This window comes from Colius striatus, chromosome 19 (assembly GCF_028858725.1).
Source record: "Colius striatus isolate bColStr4 chromosome 19, bColStr4.1.hap1, whole genome shotgun sequence".
Lineage (NCBI taxonomy): Eukaryota > Metazoa > Chordata > Aves > Coliiformes > Coliidae > Colius > Colius striatus.
Genome location: NC_084777.1, coordinates 11,831,869 through 11,849,111, shown reverse-complemented (window position 1 = coordinate 11,849,111; position 17,243 = coordinate 11,831,869). Strand labels below are relative to the sequence as shown.

The following is a 17,243-nucleotide window of genomic DNA, read 5'->3' as shown; positions in this document are numbered from 1 at the left end:
CGTGCGAGGGGCACCGCGGCCCCTGCCAGGACCTTCCCGTGCGAGGGGCACCGCGGCCCCGGCCCCTGCCAGGACCTTCCCGGGGTAACTCCCGGTCTCACTCCGTCCCACCAGGGGGTGCCCGCGCTGTATAAATTATGACAATGACGGCCGTGCCCCGCGGGTCTGATTGGTCAGGGATCGATGGTATGCAAATGAAGGGGCGGGGCCAGAGCGGCCATAGCTCGCACGCTGATTGGCGGGACGCAGGGGGGCGGGGCCGAGGGCGCCCCGCTTGCCGGCGGCGGGACGCGCTATTGTCCGCCGGGACCGCGCCGGGAGGCGGCCGCGGGGCCGGGCCGGGGCCGCGGGGCCGGGCCGGGGCCGCCGGGCGAGGAGGGGCCGCCGGGGCCCCCGTGCAGGTGAGCAGCCGCCGGGCTCCGCCTGCGGGGCAGCAGCCACGGCGCGCCGGCGGAGCGCGAGGGGGTGGGGGATGCCCCTGCGGTGGTAGTCCCGAGCCAGATGTGCGCGCCCAGATGTGCCCGGCGGGGACACGGGGGTGGCTCCGGATGCGGGCCCGGTGCGGCTCGTCCCCGCTGCAGGGAGGGAGAGAGCCCGGCGGCTTCGCTGGATGCGCGCTGGGAGCCCTCGGACTCGCCCCATCCGCGGCTCTGCCGGGTCGGGCGCTGGCAGGGCTGGGTCGCTGCTGGCTGGGGTCCCTGCGCAGAGGTGGGTTCCCCCGGCTCCAGCGGTATCCCTGCACTGGGGACACGTGCCGGGGCGATGCGGGACGCGCTCTGTGCGGTTTCTGCCCTGCTCTGGTCCCGGGTGCGGCGTGTCGCAGCCCTCGGTGTCCGGGGCCGGGGCTGCGATGGGCCGGCGGCTGTCGGGCGCGTTCCGTCGGGCTGGCGCGGCCGGGCCCCGGAGGGCGGCGCAGAGCCAAGCCCGGGGCTGCGGTGCCGCCTCCGCCGGGAAGCTGTAAGGGCTGCCTTCAGTTCCTTGTTGTATTTAAAGGGCAGCTGTGAGCACGCTCGGTTCCTGCAAGCCGCGTCGCGAGTGCCAGGGGGTGCGGCGGGTTTCCCTTGCTAGGCCGGTCCCGGCGGCGATGCTCGGAGTTCTCCCTGGAGCGTGCAGCTCTCGGAGCAGTTTGCCCGAACGCAGCTCGTTGCTGCTCACACCCCACCGCGCTCCCCTGGCTGCTTCGGGCCGGCCCCCGCCGCCTTCCCCCTGCGCTGAGAGGGGATCTCCGTGCCACGGCTTTGCTGCGGTGGCCGCTGTCTCCAGATGGAGATTAAGGCCATCAGGGCCATCGGCAGCCCCCGGGCTGAGCCTCGGCCCCAGGCTGTCCTCCCGCAGCTTTGCACGACGGGCCCTGGGCACAGCGCTGTCCCCGCAGCGGGGCCGCCGGTGCGTGTGCTGGGGAGGAGGCAGGGAGCGCCCCGCGGCGCGGCTGCGTGTGCGAGCAGCTGATGGAGAGACGCGGCCCCCGCCGTGGGGCCTCTGTGGGACCTCGGATGTGCCGCCGTGGGGAGATGGGGAGGGGTACGGGGTCCCTCCAGACAGGGGAACTGGGAGGACTCGTGGGCTTTAGAGCAATGGTGTTGTAAGAGGTGTGTGTGCTGTCGGAGGATGAGGAGGGTTTGTCGGGCTCTTCCTCGCTTTGGCGGTTTCTCACTTGGGCAAACTAAGCAAGTGGTGTTCCCACTCCTCTGCCTGCTTTCGTGCTCATAAAACAGCACGCAGCGGGTTTAAAAACAAGGGTTTCTATACCAAGAATTCTTCCCTCCTGGAGTGTAGATGTCACTTGCCAAGTCTCAGCCCGTGGCTATTCTTCTGGCCCCCTCCAGACCCCCAGAAGAGACGCTTTGGATGGCAGCACTGATGGGCTGCTCCTGCCAGAGGCTCTGGGAAAAAAACTGAGCTGATGGGGAAGTGGGGAGTGTGAGGAGGCAGTGAGACACACCTTCCCAAAAACCAGCCCTCCTGAGCCCTCCCCTGCACGTCACTGGGACCAGACATCAGGTCCTGCTTGCTCTAAACCTCTCTTTTAGACACCCAAGCAGATAAAGATGTCTGTTTTGACGTGGGATGTGCACAGGACGTATTTTTGTGCTGGCCTTTGCTCTCTTGGGGTGCCGGGCTGTAAATAACCCCAGGGGGATGAGGGTGCCTGACACCTCTCTGCAGCTGGGTTTGGGTCTGGAGTTGGTGGTGTAGGAGAATAAAATATCCACCTTTTTCCCAGCAGAGAGGTTAAAGCCCCCTCCGTGTCCCAGCCTGGCCTGGATGTGGGCAGGGGAGGCTTTAACCCTACTCCCGGGCAAAGGGTGAGTGTTGCGTTTTGGAGGAAGGTTCTTTCCCCATCAGTCAGGGGACGTCATCTTCACACCTTGGGGATGAAGGTGAGGGATTAGACACCTTCCCCACACCCCTGCTGCTCTGCCCAGAGCTGACAAGGCAGCCAAGGCAGAGTGACAGCGGCCCTGTCCCCCCTACTCCTGAGCGAGGCCCAAGGCGGGATGCGGCTCCTGCTGCCACAGCGGGTAACGGTGGAGGCGGTGACAGGGCTGAGTGGTGACAGGGCTGAGCTGTGATGGGACCGAGTAGTGACGGGGCTGAGCAGTGACCGAGCTGAGCCATGACGGGGCCATGGCTGCTTCGCCCTCGCCATGTTTGTGCTGCTGTTCCTGTGCCTCAGTGTGTGACGAGTCCAGCGGTCTGAGCTCATGGGCTGTGTGGGGCAGGGACAGTCTGAGCTCATCATGGGCTGTGTGGGGCAGGGACAGTCTGAGCTCATGGGCTGTGTGGGGCAGGGACAGTCTGAGCTCATGGGCTGTGTGGGGCAGGGATAGTCTGAGCTCATGGGCTGTGTGGGGCAGAGACAGTCTGAGCTCATGGGCTGTGTGTGACAGGGACAGTCTGAGCCCATGGGCTGTGTGTGACAGGGACAGTCTGAGCTCATGGGCTGTGTGGGGCAGGGACAGTCTGAGCTCATCATGGGCTGTGTGTGACAGGGACAGTCTGAGCCCATGGGCTGTGTGTGACAGGGACAGTCTGAGCTCATGGACTGTGTGGGGCAGGGACAGTCTGAGCTCATGGGCTGTGTGTGACAGGGACAGTCTGAGCTCATGGGCTGTGTGGGGCAGGGACCGTCTGAGCTCATCATGGGCTGTGTGGGGCAGGGACAGGATCACTGTGGCAGAGGATGCAGCTGCTGCAGAGGGGATCAGAGATGAGGAGGCGAGGGCAGAGACTTGGCAGCACTCCCCCCTCCCTGAACATCCTCCTCTTCCTCCTCCTCTCACTTGCAGAGCTGTGGCCAGGGCAGGAGCACGGTTGAGGGCCCCAGGCAGAGCCACTTCAGGGCTACTGGACATTTTCTAGCTGAGACTTTTAAATTTCTTTCCAGCTCTCTGTTGTTACCCTGCTGCAGAAGCCTGGCTTGCAAAGAGCAAGGCTCAGATACACACACTCTAGGGATTGTCTGCATTTGCTCTGTGGCTCCTGAGGACGTAGCCACATCATTTTTCAAGCTTTTCTGTGCCAGTGCTTTTCTGCCACAACTCATTTAACAACTCAAGCAAACAACTCATTTAAAAGGGGGGGGAAGAAAAATCCCAGACTTTTCTTTCTTGCCCTTGTGACAATTAGTGGAGGGACGTTCTGGGAAGGATAAATGTGTCTGGCTTGCAGGCAGATCCTGCAGACTGTGGCTGCTGCGGGCAGCTGGGTGATAGCCCGTGGGATCATCTGCCCCAGCCTGCCAAAACCTAGTGGGAAATGTTTTAACCCTCTTTGCCCCAAGACAACAGGACCAACGGGCTCCTTTCACACCCTCCCCCCCACTGGGATCCCCTAGGACTGGTGTTTGGGGCTTCTCATCTCTCAGGGATGCTGCCAGGCTTGAGGCAGGCCAGGGGTCACTTTGGAGTGCCAGGACAGGAGCAAAGGCTCAGGCCTGGAGATGTCCAACCTCAGAGAGGGGCTAAAACCAAGATTGCTCTTTAGCTGTGCTGAGTAGCCACAGAGCCTGAAGCAGCCCATGGGCAGCCTCGTCCTCAGCAGCAGGGGAAGACATGGAGCGTCTCTAGGTGCAGAGGATGGAGTTCCCTGGCTGGCATTTGTGGAAAAGCCTCATGCCAACACCCCAGCAGGTTTGCAAGACCCTAAAGGAATGTTCTGAGGTTCCCTCCCTGCCCACAAAGCCTCAGGGGTGCAGGCAGGGCTGCGGGCACACTGCTGCGAGGGTGGTGCTTGAGGCCCCTGATGCGGGGTGACCCCTGAAAATACCCCCCAGAACCCCACTGTCAGCCGGATTTAAGCTGGGGAGTTTGCAGATCTGACACTTCTGGAGCGGGGGCCATAGGTTTGCTGCTCCTTCCTGAGCCAGCAGCTCCCCAAAACCACTGCAGCACCCTGAAACCACCACAGCACCCCAAAATCACCACAACACCCTCCAGCTAAAGGCAGCCACCCTGGGGATCGTGTCCTGGCGTCATTGGCAGCCTGGAGCTTGTGCAAGTTGTACTCCACGTGCTGCTCATTACACATTAACGAGCTGGATTAATCACTCCGTTGCAAACATGCCAGGACTCAACGAGGCGCCTGAGAGTTCACAGGGCCGTGAGCAACTTGGGCTCCATCTGGCTGGATTTTGGGGCCGGGTGAGTGAAGTCTGGGGCCATGTGACTGAAGTTTGAGGCTGTGTGTTTGAATTTTGGGGCCATGTGGCTGCATTTTGGGGCCATGTGTTTGAGTTTTGGAGCTGTGTGGCTGCATTTTGGGGCTGCTCGATCTGAAAGCCCCTCATCCTGCTGTCTTTTGGAGGCTGCAGCTGCTGATGGTCCCTCACACCACGGTTTGCTTTGGTGTTTTGCTTGGAATTGGATTAGAAAAGGCAGGTTTTGCTGAGAAGCAACCTGGGGGGAGGGCTGGGCGCAGGGTGTGATGGGGTTGAAGATGTTGTGGCCACGTGTAGACTCGCAGGAAGCACCAAGAATCGTTTCCTTCCTCTTCAAAAGCTCTGCAGGAAGGTTTTGGGTGCTCGGTGAGGTTGGTGTCCCAGGGCTGCTGGGATGGGTGAGTGTGCCCTGCGTGGGGCCGGTTGCTCCCCTGTGCTCCATCCCTGGCTTGGGGGACTTTGAGGGGCTGGCTGGTGATGTGGGCTCAGTGCTCAGTGGGCAGTTGCCACCTCCACGGCACCCCGAGCCCAAAATTGGGTTGTTGGGAGGGCTCAAATCCAGCTGAGGGGACGTTGCTGGGAAACCACTGTGGGGCCTTTCCTGCTGCCCAACCTGTGACGGGGTTTTCAGCATCCAGCATCTCTCCAGCTGCTGCTGCGGCTCTGGGAGCCTGGGCGGGAGGGTGAGCTCCTGCTTTTAGGTCACTGCAGGGGTGTGAGTGTGCTGGGCCTCTGCTGGGACCCTCCTGTCAGCCCCCCAGAGCTGGAGAGGCCTCAGGGTGCCTCTGCCTCCCCCAGCACCGTCCTGTGCCACGGTGGGTCCAGGTTGTGGCTGTCCAGCCAGGGTGACATCCAGAGGGTGCCAGCACAGGCTTGAGTGTCCCCCAGTGCCTGCCCCAGGGGGGAAAAAGCCTTTTGGGGTGGCTCTGTGGGGGCTTCTTCCCCACGAGGACCCCTGGGGACCACTGTGGCTGTGGGAGATGCAGCAGCTCCAGCTTTGTGGTGGGGTGCAGGTGAGGGGCTGGCCCAAGGGTGTCACCCCATGTCATGGGGAGTTCCTCTTGCCCCCAGGATCTAGGGGACAGGGAGAGCAGCAGCAGCAGCAGCGGGGACACCTCAGAGCCGTCTGCACCCCGCTGAGCACCTCTCCCTCTGCCTCAGCCCCTGCCAGGACGTGGCCGCGACGATGTGACCTACATTGGTGGCACCAGGTCCCCAGGCTGCCGTGAGGCCGCAGGAGTGGGAGTGGGGCCGTGCCCGCGGGCCATGGCCTGCCCGGCTCCATGGCTGCACCACACACAAACAGAGCTGCCGTGCTGGGGCTGGGACTGGCACGGGCTGCAGGGGGAGGAGGAGGAAGGCGACGGCTTTGAAAGGCAGATGGATGAGGATGGGGTCGTCAGCCTGGGGGAGGATGCCGGGAGCCCACCGTGGGGTGAGTTGTCCCCTCCCTGCTGCCCAAGGACGCTGGTGGGGGTTCCCAGGAGCTGCTGCGGCCGGTGGGGGCTGTGAGGGGGTGGGGAAGCCCTGGCTGGCAGCAGCAGCCCCGTGGCCGTGGTGTTTTGCAGGCGACGGCAAGGACCTGGAGGAGGGGTCCCCGGCAGAGGAGGGTCCCTGGCACCCGCGGCAGGAGCCGGCGGAGGCAGAGGAGGAGCTGGGCAGCTCTTCGGAGGACGAGGGGCCCTGGGGGGCGGAGAGCGACGGGGAGCCCTACGCCGAGCTCTCCTACGAGGGCCGGTGGGGCTCGGGGTCCAGCCCAGAGCTGTCGGACGCCAGCCCCAGCCCCACCAGCCCGTCCCGCCGGCAGCGGGGCCGGGGCGCGGCTGGGGGCGGTGGTGGGGGGCAGGGGCTGCGCCACAGGACTCGGCTGCCCCCCAAGCCTGGGCGACCGGCACAGCCCCTGAGCCCCCAGCAGCCACCCGCGGGGGTCCGGGGGCCGAGAGACCCCCCGGGAGTGGCTGAGGGCAGCCGCTACGGCCAAGGGCGGCTCAACCACCCCCTGCCCGACCTGTCCAAGGTGGAGCCGCGGGTGAAGTTCAGCCGGAGCTACCGGCCGCCACGGGGCCGGGTCCCGCCCCAGCCCAGGGCCCCCGCGGCCCCCGGCACCCTCCGGTCCCCGGCCGACATCGTCCGGGAGGTGCTGCTGAGCAGCGGGGAGGGGGCTGCCCCCCGGCCCCCCGCCTCTGCCTCGCTGCCCCAGGAGCTCAGCTCGCCCCGACAGGCCACGGCTCTGGTCCAGCAGCTCCAGGTACTGCCCAGCTCCTCCTGTTCAGCCACCCAGGCCTGGCTGGGAGGGTCTGCAGTGGGGGGCCCAGGGGCAGTGGGTGACAAGGTGACAGCAGCAGGCCCACGAGCCAGCCCGGTGTCACTGATGGGGACTTTGGTGCTGGTCACCTCATCCTGGTTCCTTCACAGGGCTGGACAGCAGGGGAGGAGCAAGCAGGAATGCTCCTGTGCCCCCTAGCCTGTTCATACTCACCCAATGCTGTTCATACCCCCGGTGCTGTGCCCCCCGGGCTGTTCATACCCCCCCAGTGCTGTGCCCCCCAGGCTGTTCATACTCCCCCCAATGCTGTGCCCCCCAGGCTGCTCATACTCCCCTGGTGCTGTGCCCCCCAGCCTGTTCATACCCCCGGTGCTGTGCCCCCCAGGCTGTTCATACCCCCCCAGTGCTGTGCCCCCCAGCCTGTTCATACCCCCCCAATGCTGTGCCCCCCAGGCTGTTCATACCCCCCCAGTGCTGTGCCCCCCAGCCTGTTCATACCCCCCCAATGCTGTGCCCCCCAGCCTGTTCATACCCCCAGTGCTGTGTCCCCAGGCTGTTCATACCCCCCCAATGCTGTGCCCCCCAGGCTGTTCATACCCCCCCCAATGCTGTGCCCCCCAGCCTGTTCATACCCCCAGTGCTGTGTCCCCAGGCTGTTCATACCCCCCCAACGCTGTGCCCCCCAGGCTGTTCATACCCCCAGTGCTGTGTCCCCAGCCTGTTCACAGCCCTGGTGCTGTGCCTCGGGTGCTGTGCCCAGGCTGCTGCTGTCTCCCGTGCAGACACACAGGGCCACGGCAGCACCAGCTGTGCAGGGTGCTTTGGGGGTTGGGTTTCTGCACCCCACGTGTTCCCCCCGCCGCTGGGAGCCGCAGCCCCACCATCCCCACACAGCTCCCTGGGTGCCACATGCACCCCTCAGGCATCCTCCGAGCCCCCGTGCCCACGCCCTCCCCGTGCCCCCTGTCTGCAGGACGACTACCACAGGCTGCTGACCAAGTACGCCGAGGCTGAGAACACCATCGACCAGCTGCGCCTGGGCGCCAGGGTGGGTGCAGGGCCAGGGCGGGGAGTCCCCAGCTGCCCCTTCCCTGCCTTTATTCAGGCTGCCTTCCTCCCCCGCCCCCTCCTCCTCCTCCTCCTTCTCTGGGGGAGCTGTGGTTGAGCAATTCCTGATGAGGAAAGGCTGTGGGCCCTGGGGCTGTTCAGTGGAGAACAGGCTGAGAGGGGATCTCATTAATAGTTACAAATACCTACATGGTGGGTGTCAGAAGGCTGGGACATCCCTGTTTTCCATGGTATCCAGTGACAGGGCAAGGTGTGATGGGCACAAGCTGGAACACAAACAGTTCCATTGAAACAGGGAAAATCTATGTCACTGTGAGGCGAGGAAGCCCTGGCCCAGGCTGCACAGGGAGGGTGTGGAGGCTCCTTCTCAGGAGGTTTCCAAACCCACCTGGACACGTTCCTGTGCCCCCTGATCTAGGTGGGACCTGCTTTAGCAGAGGGTTGGGCTGGATAATCTCTAAAGGTCCCTTCCAGCCCCTCGATTCCGTGATTCTAAGCCCAGCCCAGGGAGGAGGGAGTGAGGCCACCACAGCAAAACCGCGGCTGCTGTGCCCCAGGCAGGTTTCACCCTGTTCCAGGGAGGTGGCTGAGCTGAGACAGCCCCAGAATGGCGGGGACAGGCTCAGGACACGTCCCTGCCATGGCAGCAGGGCCCCATGTCCCCTCCACCAGTCAGGGCAGGTGTGTGGCTGTGCCCCCCCTTCACTGCCAGTCTGGTGGGATGGGCAGTGCCGGGCTCGGGGTGCAGGCTGTGTGCCCCAATCCCCTCTCCCTGCCCCCAGGTCAGCCTCTACGCTGACCCACCACAGCCCAGCCGCAGCTTCACCGTGGGCCGCGTGGGCACGGGCTGCCCGGTGCTGGCCCTCAGCATCCCGCAGGCCAGGACAGCAGCCGTGGGCACGGCCCCGGCCCCACCGTCCTCACCAGGTGCAGGTGGGTTGCACCAGGCTTCTCCTTCCAGCTCACTCCCCTGCTCCGGCTTTGGGGGTGAGAGGTGTTCAGCCGAGACCCCATTCCTAAGGCTCCCCCACCACAGGGGTTGGTGCTGCGGGGTGGGGATGGTGCCGCCATCGCCTTCTCCTTGTGTTTTCTTGCAGCTCCAGCACCGAGACCGTCAGAGCCGGGGGGATCAGCCCAGTCGCCGTGCCCAGCTCCGGCCGGCGGGGGCTGCCCCAGCTGCGCGGGGCCCTGCGGCTGCGGGGGGTCCCGTCTGACGCAGACCCTGGCGGGACAGACCCACGAGCTGCGGGCACAGGCAAGCCCGGGGCAGGGGGCTGGGGCGGGCTGCAGGGGGTCTGCGGAGCAGCTACGGGGGGGCTGGTGGGGAAGCTGCAGGAGGGACGTGAGGGGCTGGGGGAGCTGTGGAGGGGGGGCTATGGGGGGGCTGTGGCAGGGCTGGCTCAGCCCTTCCTCTCCCGGCCAGGTGGAATCCTTCGAAGGCTGGGTGCGGGCAGGGAGTCCCACGGCGGAGGAGCAGCTCCAGGTGCGTCCCCGCCTCCCAGCCCCTCTCGCCGGGGGTCCGGGGGGTGTGGGGTGGCAGATCCGGGCTCTGGGGGCTGGGCTGACCCTGCCCTGCTGTGCCACAGAGGTTTGGGAGGCTGAGGGCTGCACAGGCCGCGCTGGAGCGAGCGTACCTGGGAGCTCGGCAGCAGCACCCGCCAGCCTCAGGCCGCTTCGACCCGCACCGGTGAGTGCCCGAGCCCCATGGCCCCCTGCCCCCTGCAGCCCTGCTCCTGCAGCCCTGCTCCCCACATGCTCCCCACAACCCCCTGCCCCCCGCAGCCATGCCCCCTGCAGCCCCCCACAGCCCTGCCCCCCGCAGCCCTGCCCCCCACAGCCCTGCCCCCTGCAGCCCTGCCCCCCACAGCCCTCTGCAGCCCTGCTCCCCACAGCCCTGCTCCCCACAACCCCCTGCCCCCCACAGCCCTGCCCCCTGCAGCCCCCTGCAGCGCTGGCCCCCGCAGCCATGCCCCCCACAGCCCTCTGCACCCTGCTCCCCACAGCCCTGCTCCCCACAACCCCCTGCCCCCCGCAGCCCTGCCCCCTTCAGCCCCCCGCAGCCCTGCCCCCTTCAGCCCCCCACAGCCCTGCACCCCATAGCCCTGCTCCCCACAACCCCTTGCCTCCCGCAGCCCCCCACAACCCTGCCCCCCACAGCCCTCTGCAGCTCTGCTTCCCATAGCCCTGCTCCCCACAACCCCCTGCCCCCCGCAGCCCCCCACAGCCCTGTCCCTAGCAGCCCCCTGCCTGCGCTGACAGCCGCTGTCTTGCAGCACACTGGAAGGGGACATCTTCTGCCTGGGGCTGCGCCTGGAGGAGCTGAAGGAGCGACTGGAGCCTGGGGCCCGGCAGCAGTTCCCCCCACAGCCCCCCTGTCCCCCCCCACAGCCCCCCTGCTCCCCACAGCCCTGCTGCCCCCCAGCCCCACACCCCGAGGTAAGCTGGGCACAGCTGCAGCGGGCAGATGGGGCTGGGGGTGCTGTGCCTGGGGAGTGCTGGTTCCCTGACCCCTCTTGCTGTGCCCTGCAGAGCCCTGTGCTGACAGAGGGTCCCCGGGGCCCGGCGGGGGACGGTGGGGCCGTGACGGGGCGGTTTCCCCGGCCCCTCTGGCACAAGCGGCTCCAGGTGGAGGAGAACTTCGGTGACCTGCTGGAGCAGTGAGTGCTGTCGTGGCAGAGCAGAGGCTGCAGGCACGGAGCTGCTCCCCAAAACCATCAGCTCCTGCCTGCGCTTTCCCTCAGGTACAGGCACGTCAAGTCCCTGCCGGAGCGGCTGCGCCTGGAGCGGCTGAGCCTGGAGCAGCTGAGCCTGGCAGACAGCGCGTCCCCAGAGGAGCTGGATGGGCCAGCAGCAGGGGACGGTGGCCCTGGCGAGGTGCCCTGCAGGGCCCTGTCACTGCAGGAGGGGGCCAGCCCCGAGATGTCCCCCCGGTCAGCGCTGTGGCAGGACGAGTGCCCCAGGCAGGGCGACGGGGAGGTTTTGTGTGGGGACTCGGGGTTTCCATCCCTGCCCTGGGTGGGTTTCAGAGGGAGCAGAGCAGCCTCCTCGGGGAGCTGCTCACGGCCTGTCCCCCTGCAGGCCGCCCCCCCAGAGGAGAGCCAAGCCGCTGCCCCCCGGGAAGCCGCTGAGGGCAGGGGGCACCCGGGGCCATGAGCCCCCCACCACCACTGAGGAGGCCATGGCCACGGCCCAGCTGCCCCCGGGGCTCCCCACGGCCCCCTCCGGCCACAGCAGTGCTGGGGGGGGCACCACCGCCTCCCACCAGCCCCACATGGTGAGACCCCCCACACCCACCCACACCCCCAGACCCTGGCGGGGTGCTGAGGGGCTGGGCACCAATCCTGCCCTGCCCCACGGCCCTGCAGGAGCAGCGCATCGTGTCACCAGAGACAGACAGCGGCTTCGTGGGCTCGGAGGGCAGCAGGGTGTCACCCTCCGGGCACCCCCTTGGGCACCGGGCCCCCCACTCTGGGTATGGCTCAGGGACAGGGGCTGGGGGGCACTGAGGGGCTGGAGATGGGGGACACTGAGGGACAGGGGCTGGGGGGCACTGAGGGGCTGGAGATGGGGGGCACTGAGGGAGAGGGTGATGGGGGGCACTGAGGGACTGGGGCTGGGGGGCACTGAGGGGCTGGAGATGGGGGGCACTGAGGGACAGGGGCTGGGGGGCACTGAGGGGCTGGAGATGGAGGGCACTGAGGGGCTGGAGATGGGGGGCACTGAGGGAGAGGGTGATGGGGAGCACTGAGGGACTGGGGCTGGGGGGCACTGAGGGGCTGGAGATGGGGGGCACTGAGGGACAGGGGCTGGGGGGCACTGAGGGGCTGGAGATGGAGGGCACTGAGGGACAGGGGCTGGGGGGCACTGAGGGGCTGGAGATGGGGGGCACTGAGGGGCTGGAGATGGGGGGCACTGAGGGAGAGGGTGATGGGGGGCACTGAGGGACTGGGGCTGGGGGGCACTGAGGGACTGGGGATGGGGGACACTGAGGGACAGGGGCTGGGGGGCACTGAGGGACTGGGGATGGGGGGCACTAGGAGATATGGGGCTATCGGCTCTGTCTGGGGGCAGTTGGGATGCTAAGGGGAGCGAGGGCATGGGGAGCAGGGAGGAGCTGCTGGGGGCTGGGGATGTGTGGGGGACCGGGGGACAGGCTGTGAGGGTGCCCGTGTGACCCATCCTGCTCCCAGGACCCCTGTCCCTGCCCCGCTCTGTGCTCTGTGGGACAGGGACGTGACCCCGCTGCGCCGCGAGACACGGCTGATGGGCACCTACCCCACGGGCAGGCAGGGGGACACGGGGCAGCCCCCCCGGCCCCCCAGCACCCCCTCACAGAGCTGCTGCCCCCCGTGCTGGGCCGAGAGCGGGGGCAGCGAGGCCGGGCCCGGCGCTGCCGGCGGTGAGTCGCTGCTGGGGGCACGAGTCCCCAGGGAGAGCTTTGGGGGCCGTGGGTCTGTGAGGGCAGCAGCCTCTGCTTTGCGCTGGTCCCGCTCCTGCCTGCGCCCTCTGCTCCCCCTGGGCAGGGGGGACACCCCACGTCCCGCCCTCACCGTTTATGCCCCTCAGCTCACACAGACTCCGAGGCAGAGGGCGGGAGTTGCACCAGCACCAGCGGGCAGCCCCCCACAGCCCAGGGCCCAGCCAGCCCCTCACCATCCTCCGAAACGCCAGCCCCTGGCCCGCCGGCCCCCGGCCCGGCTCCCCGCGACCTGCTGGGCGTCCGGCGGCGGCGAGAGTGAGTGTGTGTGCGCCCGCACGGCCGGCGCCAGGCCCCGGCACACGCGGACCCCGGGCAGCGGAGCCGGGCCCCGCCGGGGCTGAGCCCACCGCCGGGGGCCCGGGGCTTGGTGTGGGGTGCTGCCCGTGGGGCCGGGGCAGGGCCCGGGGGTGGGAGGGCTGTTCCCCGCTCGCAGGGCCCCAGCAGCCTCTGCCGCTGCCCCTCACCGCGGCGTCTGTGCCGGCAGCCGCGCCGTCCGGGAGCTGCGCGACGAGGTCTGGCGGCTGCGGCGGCGGCTGCAGGAGGGTCTGCGCCGCCCCCACGGACCCCCCCGGGGAACAGCCCCCCCGGGGGCCGCCGGAACGTCACCCCCCGCGCGGTAAGTGGCCGGAGGGACCTGGGGAGGGGGAGATGGCGGCAGCCCCCGGCCTCTGCCGGCCGCTCTGGGCCGGGCCGTGGCAGCCCGGCTGTGGGGTGGTGGGTCGGGGGGGGTCTGTGGGGACACCGCGGGGTCTGGGCAGTGGCAGTGGCTCCGTCCCCTCTGCAGGCAGCCCAGCCCCCCGGCGCGGGGCAGAGCGGCCCCCGGGCCGGCAGCCGGCAGCGGGAGGTCGGCATCGCTGCCACGGGACGGGCCAGGGCTGCACCTCGGTGAGTGACACCCCCCGGGCCGAGGATGGAGGGGCAGTAGGGACGTCCTGCTCCCCTTTTGCCCTGACAGACCAGGGGGCCGCGAGCCCACAGGGCCCCCACAGGTCCTGTTGGCCCCTCGGGACCCAGCAGTGCCCAGCCCAGGGCCAGATCCTGCAGCTGAGACCCACCAGATCCACCCCCCTCCCCTCAGCTTTGCCACAGCCACCGAATCAGACCCGTTTCCCACCACTGCAAGCCCCAGACAGCCTCTGGGGGCTCTGCACAGGCTGGGGCGGCCACGGGGCTGAGCGTGGCCACCCCAGCACTGGGCCCTGGCCAGGCTGACGCTGGCTGTTGGCAGGGACACGGCACCAGGCAGGGACACAGCACGAGATGGGACAATGGCACCAGGCAGGGACACGGCACCAGGCAGGGACGCAGCACGGGGTGGGACAATGGCACCAGGCAGGGACACGGCACCAGGCAGGGACGCAGCACGAGGTGGGACAATGGCACCAGGCAGGGACCCCGCGCCCCAGCCCAGCCCCCCGAGGAGCGCCGGGCAGCACAGACTGGCCCCAGTACCACGGGAGCAGGACGCCGGCAGGTGAGTGACCCTGGGAGCAGCCCCCAGCCCTGTCTGTCCTTCTCCAAACCCCGTTAGAGAGCTGACTCCTGTTGCTGACCCCTGTTGCTGACCCCTTTCTGCAGCCCCTGTGCTGCCTTTGCAGCTGCCCGTGCTGTGGGGCCGCTCCCCACACGCTCCTCTCCCCGCAGGCGGCTGCCGGGCTGCCACGGGGCAGCCCCAGCACAGCACCCCGAGGGGCACACGCTGCCCAGCCTGCCGGGCATCCACGGGGGCTCCTGCGCCTGGTGACGGAGCCGGGGCCGTGCACGGTGGGTGACGGGGCCGGGACGTGCTTGGGGCAGGGGCTGGGGCGGGGGGACAGGGAGCAGCACTGGGACATGGGCTGTGTGTGCACAGAGCTGCAACCTGCAGTGGCAGCTCCCTGGGGATATCCAAGCGCCCCCCAGGACATTGAACCCATCCCTGGGGACATCCAGCCCCCCAGGACACCTCTCCAGCTGCCGCCTTCCTCCCCCAGCAGAGCGTGTCCCCGGGGCTGTGTCCCCCCGTGGCTCCCGCTGTGCTCCCCGAGCCCAGAAGCTGCAGCAGCCCGGCCTTTGGTACTTGGTGGCCAACCCCGGGGCCATTGGCTGCCTCACGCCCGTCCCGCTCGTGCCTTACGTGCCCTCCCTGCTGTAAGGATGCTCTGGGGGTGGGAGGGGGGGGAACCCGGGGGGTGGGTGGAGGGGGGCTCTCTATCCCCCTGGTTTGCCCGGGGGAGCTCAGGGCCCTGGTGACAGTGTCTGGGGGAGGGGACACAGCCTCTGCTGCTTTGGGGTCTGCGTGGGCTGAGTGTGGGGAGATGGGTGCTGGGCGTTGCCTTCGGGGGAGGAGGTGAAAACCATGGCAGAGCAGAGGCACAGAGGCACAGAGCCCGTGGGGTGGGGGGCACTGAGCCGGGGGGGGCACAGCCCACTGAGCCGAGCCAAGCCCGTGTCCCCTGTTCCCACAGCTGCTGCTCCCCGGCGGTTCCTACCTCAGCCCCGGCCATGCCCGGGGTCTCCCCACAGCACAGCTCGGGGCAGGGACGGGCCCAGCAGCGCCCCCGGGCACCCACCGCTGCCCCCTCCCGCGGGCCGCAGCTGGAAATGGAGCTGCAGGAGCTGCAGGAGCTGGAGCAGGGGCTGGGCCGGGCACTGGAGGCTGCGCAGGGCCTGAGGCAACACACTGAGTGCCTCAGCCGGGCCCTGGCCATGCAGCTGGGCCAGGCACGGGCTCTGAGGGGCTCCAGCCTCTGCTGAGGGGCTCCAGCCTCTATTGAGGGGCTCCAGCCTCTGCTGAGGGGCTCCAGCCTCTATTGAGGGGCTCCAGCGTATCCCAAGAGCCCCGGTGGCACCTGCCAGACACTCCCTGCTCTTGCAGCCATGGCAGGAGGAGGAGGTGGGTGCCCCCCTGCCATCAGATAGGGGGCACTGGGGCCGGAGGCATCTCCACAGGGCCCTGCCCCAGCTCCCAGCCATCTGCCCCTCTGCAGCACCACCCCAGCGGGGTGCCCAAGCCTGAGACGTGGGCAAAGGCTGTTCCAAACCTGTGCCATCCCCCAGCACCCTGGGCTGCCAGCACGGCCCTGGCAGGGGGACACTGACCCCTGGGAGCAAGGGAGAAGCCCCCTGCCCCTCCTCCAGCAGCCCCCACCCCCAGCGGAGCTCTGACCCAGCACAGGCTGAGCCCCAGCTCGGGGCATCCTCTGGGGACTCAATGCCCAGGCTCAGTCCTGCCCACCCTCACCCTGTGCCCTGCCCTGGGCCCTCGGCCCAGCCCTCTCCTCCCTGGGCAAGCTCTGTCTGTGGTTCTGTGTGAAGAGGTTTTGTGCTGAGGCAGCTCAGCAGCAGCTCAGTCACCCTCAGGGCTGATGGAGGGGGTGTGGTGGGAGTGGAGATGTGTGTTTGTGCCTGCATGGGTACCCGGGTCTGTTCTGGTTTGAATCTCCAGCACAATCCTTTGGGCACTGGGGAGGTGTTTGGCCATCCCTGGGTGTGACAGCCCAGTGTCACCCGGGCACAGAACTGCAGGACCTGGGCTTTCCCTTGGGATTGCCAGGGCAACTGGGCTGGGGGGGAAACAGCCCCCTGAGACCAAGGCAGGGGCAGAGCGCGGGGTCTGCAGAGCCCTTGTGCCTCTGGGCTGGGGCTGGAAGGGGTCAAGGGCTGGTTTTTAGTGACAGAATGTGGTGGGAGCAGCCTGGGCTTGGGCACAGCACGTCAGCACCTGCAGCCTGTGCCCCTGGGATGGGTCTGGGCAAAGGCCCTGCGCTGTGCCCCGGCGCTCAGCCTGCAGTGCCCAGCTGGGAGTGTCTGAGAACAGCCCAGAGGGCCCCTCACACCCTTGTGTTTCAGTTGTTGTTGTTGTACAAAGACCCAGATTTGGGGGAGGGTCACAAACACCCCCAGCAAGTTACTCAGGTCCAGGAGGGGATTTCTGTTTCCTCCCCTCCCACCATGTCCCAGCTGAGCCAAAGCTGCCCCAGCCCCAGCCCCTGTGTGCTCAGCTGGCTCAGGAGCAACAGCCAGGAGCAAAGATGAAGAATTTTTCCATATGTCCTATTTTGTAACGCCCAGCAGAGCTGTTCATGTGTTTTCTACCGAGATGATGCTTATTTTCGAATGAAATAAACGTGGTCAGTTGGCCTCGGGGTTTTTCTTCTGTTTGGAGCTGTTTAAGGACAAGGGCAGAGTCCTGCAGCTGGGGAGGAACAACCCCCTGCTCCAGCACAGGCTGGAGAGACCTGGCAGTGCTGGCTGATAATAAACTGCCCATGAGCAGCAACGTGCCCTCGTGGGCAAGAAGCCAATGGCAGCCTGGGGGCAGCAAGAGAGTGTGGGCAGCAGGGCCAGGGAGGTTGTGCTGCCCCTCTGCTCTGCCCTGCTGAGGCCTCAGCTGGAGTCCTGGGGCCAGTGCTGGGCTCCCCAGCTCCAGAGGGACAGGGAACTGCTGGAGAGAGGCCAGTGCAGGGCCAGCAAGATGCTGAGGGGACTGGAGCATCTTCCTTGTGAGGAAAGGCTGTGGGACCTGGGGCTGTTCAGCCTGGAGGAGACTGAGGGGGGAGCTCATTAGGAGGTCATCCTTTTTTTCTATGGTATCCAGTGACAGGACAGGGGGTGATGGGATGAAGCTGGAACACAACAGTTCCCTTTAAACACCAGGAGCAAGTCCTTTGGTGCTGAGGTGAGGGAGCCCTGGCCCAGGCTGCCCAGGGAGGGTGTGGAGGCTCCTGCTCAGGAGGTTTCCAACCCCACCTGGACACGTTCCTGTGCCCCCTGAGCCAGGGGAACCT

The 17,243-nt window shown here is 67.4% G+C and overlaps 1 protein-coding gene across 7 annotated transcripts; it reads left to right on the top strand.

Annotated features, from left to right (window-relative positions):
- Window positions 1-338: 338 nt before the first annotated feature.
- On the top strand, window positions 339-16,558 carry AKNA (AT-hook transcription factor). 7 transcript variants are annotated; one of them, XM_062011764.1, is made up of 21 exons: window positions 339-401; window positions 5,822-6,095; window positions 6,229-6,908; window positions 7,900-7,974; window positions 8,777-8,927; window positions 9,092-9,249; window positions 9,418-9,477; window positions 9,581-9,681; window positions 10,268-10,430; window positions 10,524-10,651; window positions 10,736-10,924; window positions 11,073-11,268; window positions 11,360-11,466; window positions 12,185-12,393; window positions 12,561-12,729; window positions 12,959-13,090; window positions 13,259-13,359; window positions 13,703-13,948; window positions 14,119-14,238; window positions 14,448-14,604; window positions 14,922-16,558. In XM_062011764.1, exons 2-21 carry the CDS (start codon window positions 5,927-5,929, stop codon window positions 15,208-15,210), a joined length of 3,600 nt encoding a protein of 1,199 aa, XP_061867748.1. In that variant the 5' UTR covers window positions 339-401; window positions 5,822-5,926; the 3' UTR covers window positions 15,211-16,558. The 7 variants fall into 7 exon arrangements, with proteins under 7 accessions (XP_061867748.1, XP_061867751.1, XP_061867749.1 ...); XM_062011767.1 differs by having other exon boundaries at window positions 10,736-10,954; window positions 12,281-12,393; XM_062011765.1 differs by having other exon boundaries at window positions 10,736-10,954; window positions 12,224-12,393.
- Window positions 16,559-17,243: the final 685 nt, after the last annotated feature.

Bases quoted from the DNA above. Each gene is read 5' to 3' on its own strand.
- AKNA (XM_062011761.1), top strand. From the start codon at position 5,927: ATGGCCTGCCCGGCTCCATGGCTGCACCACACACAAACAGAGCTGCCG. The intron at 12,730-12,958 runs GTGAGTGTGTGT...CTGTGCCGGCAG, and splicing joins GGCGTCCGGCGGCGGCGAGA to CCGCGCCGTCCGGGAGCTGC. The intron at 14,239-14,447 runs GTGGGTGACGGG...TTCCTCCCCCAG, and splicing joins CGGAGCCGGGGCCGTGCACG to CAGAGCGTGTCCCCGGGGCT.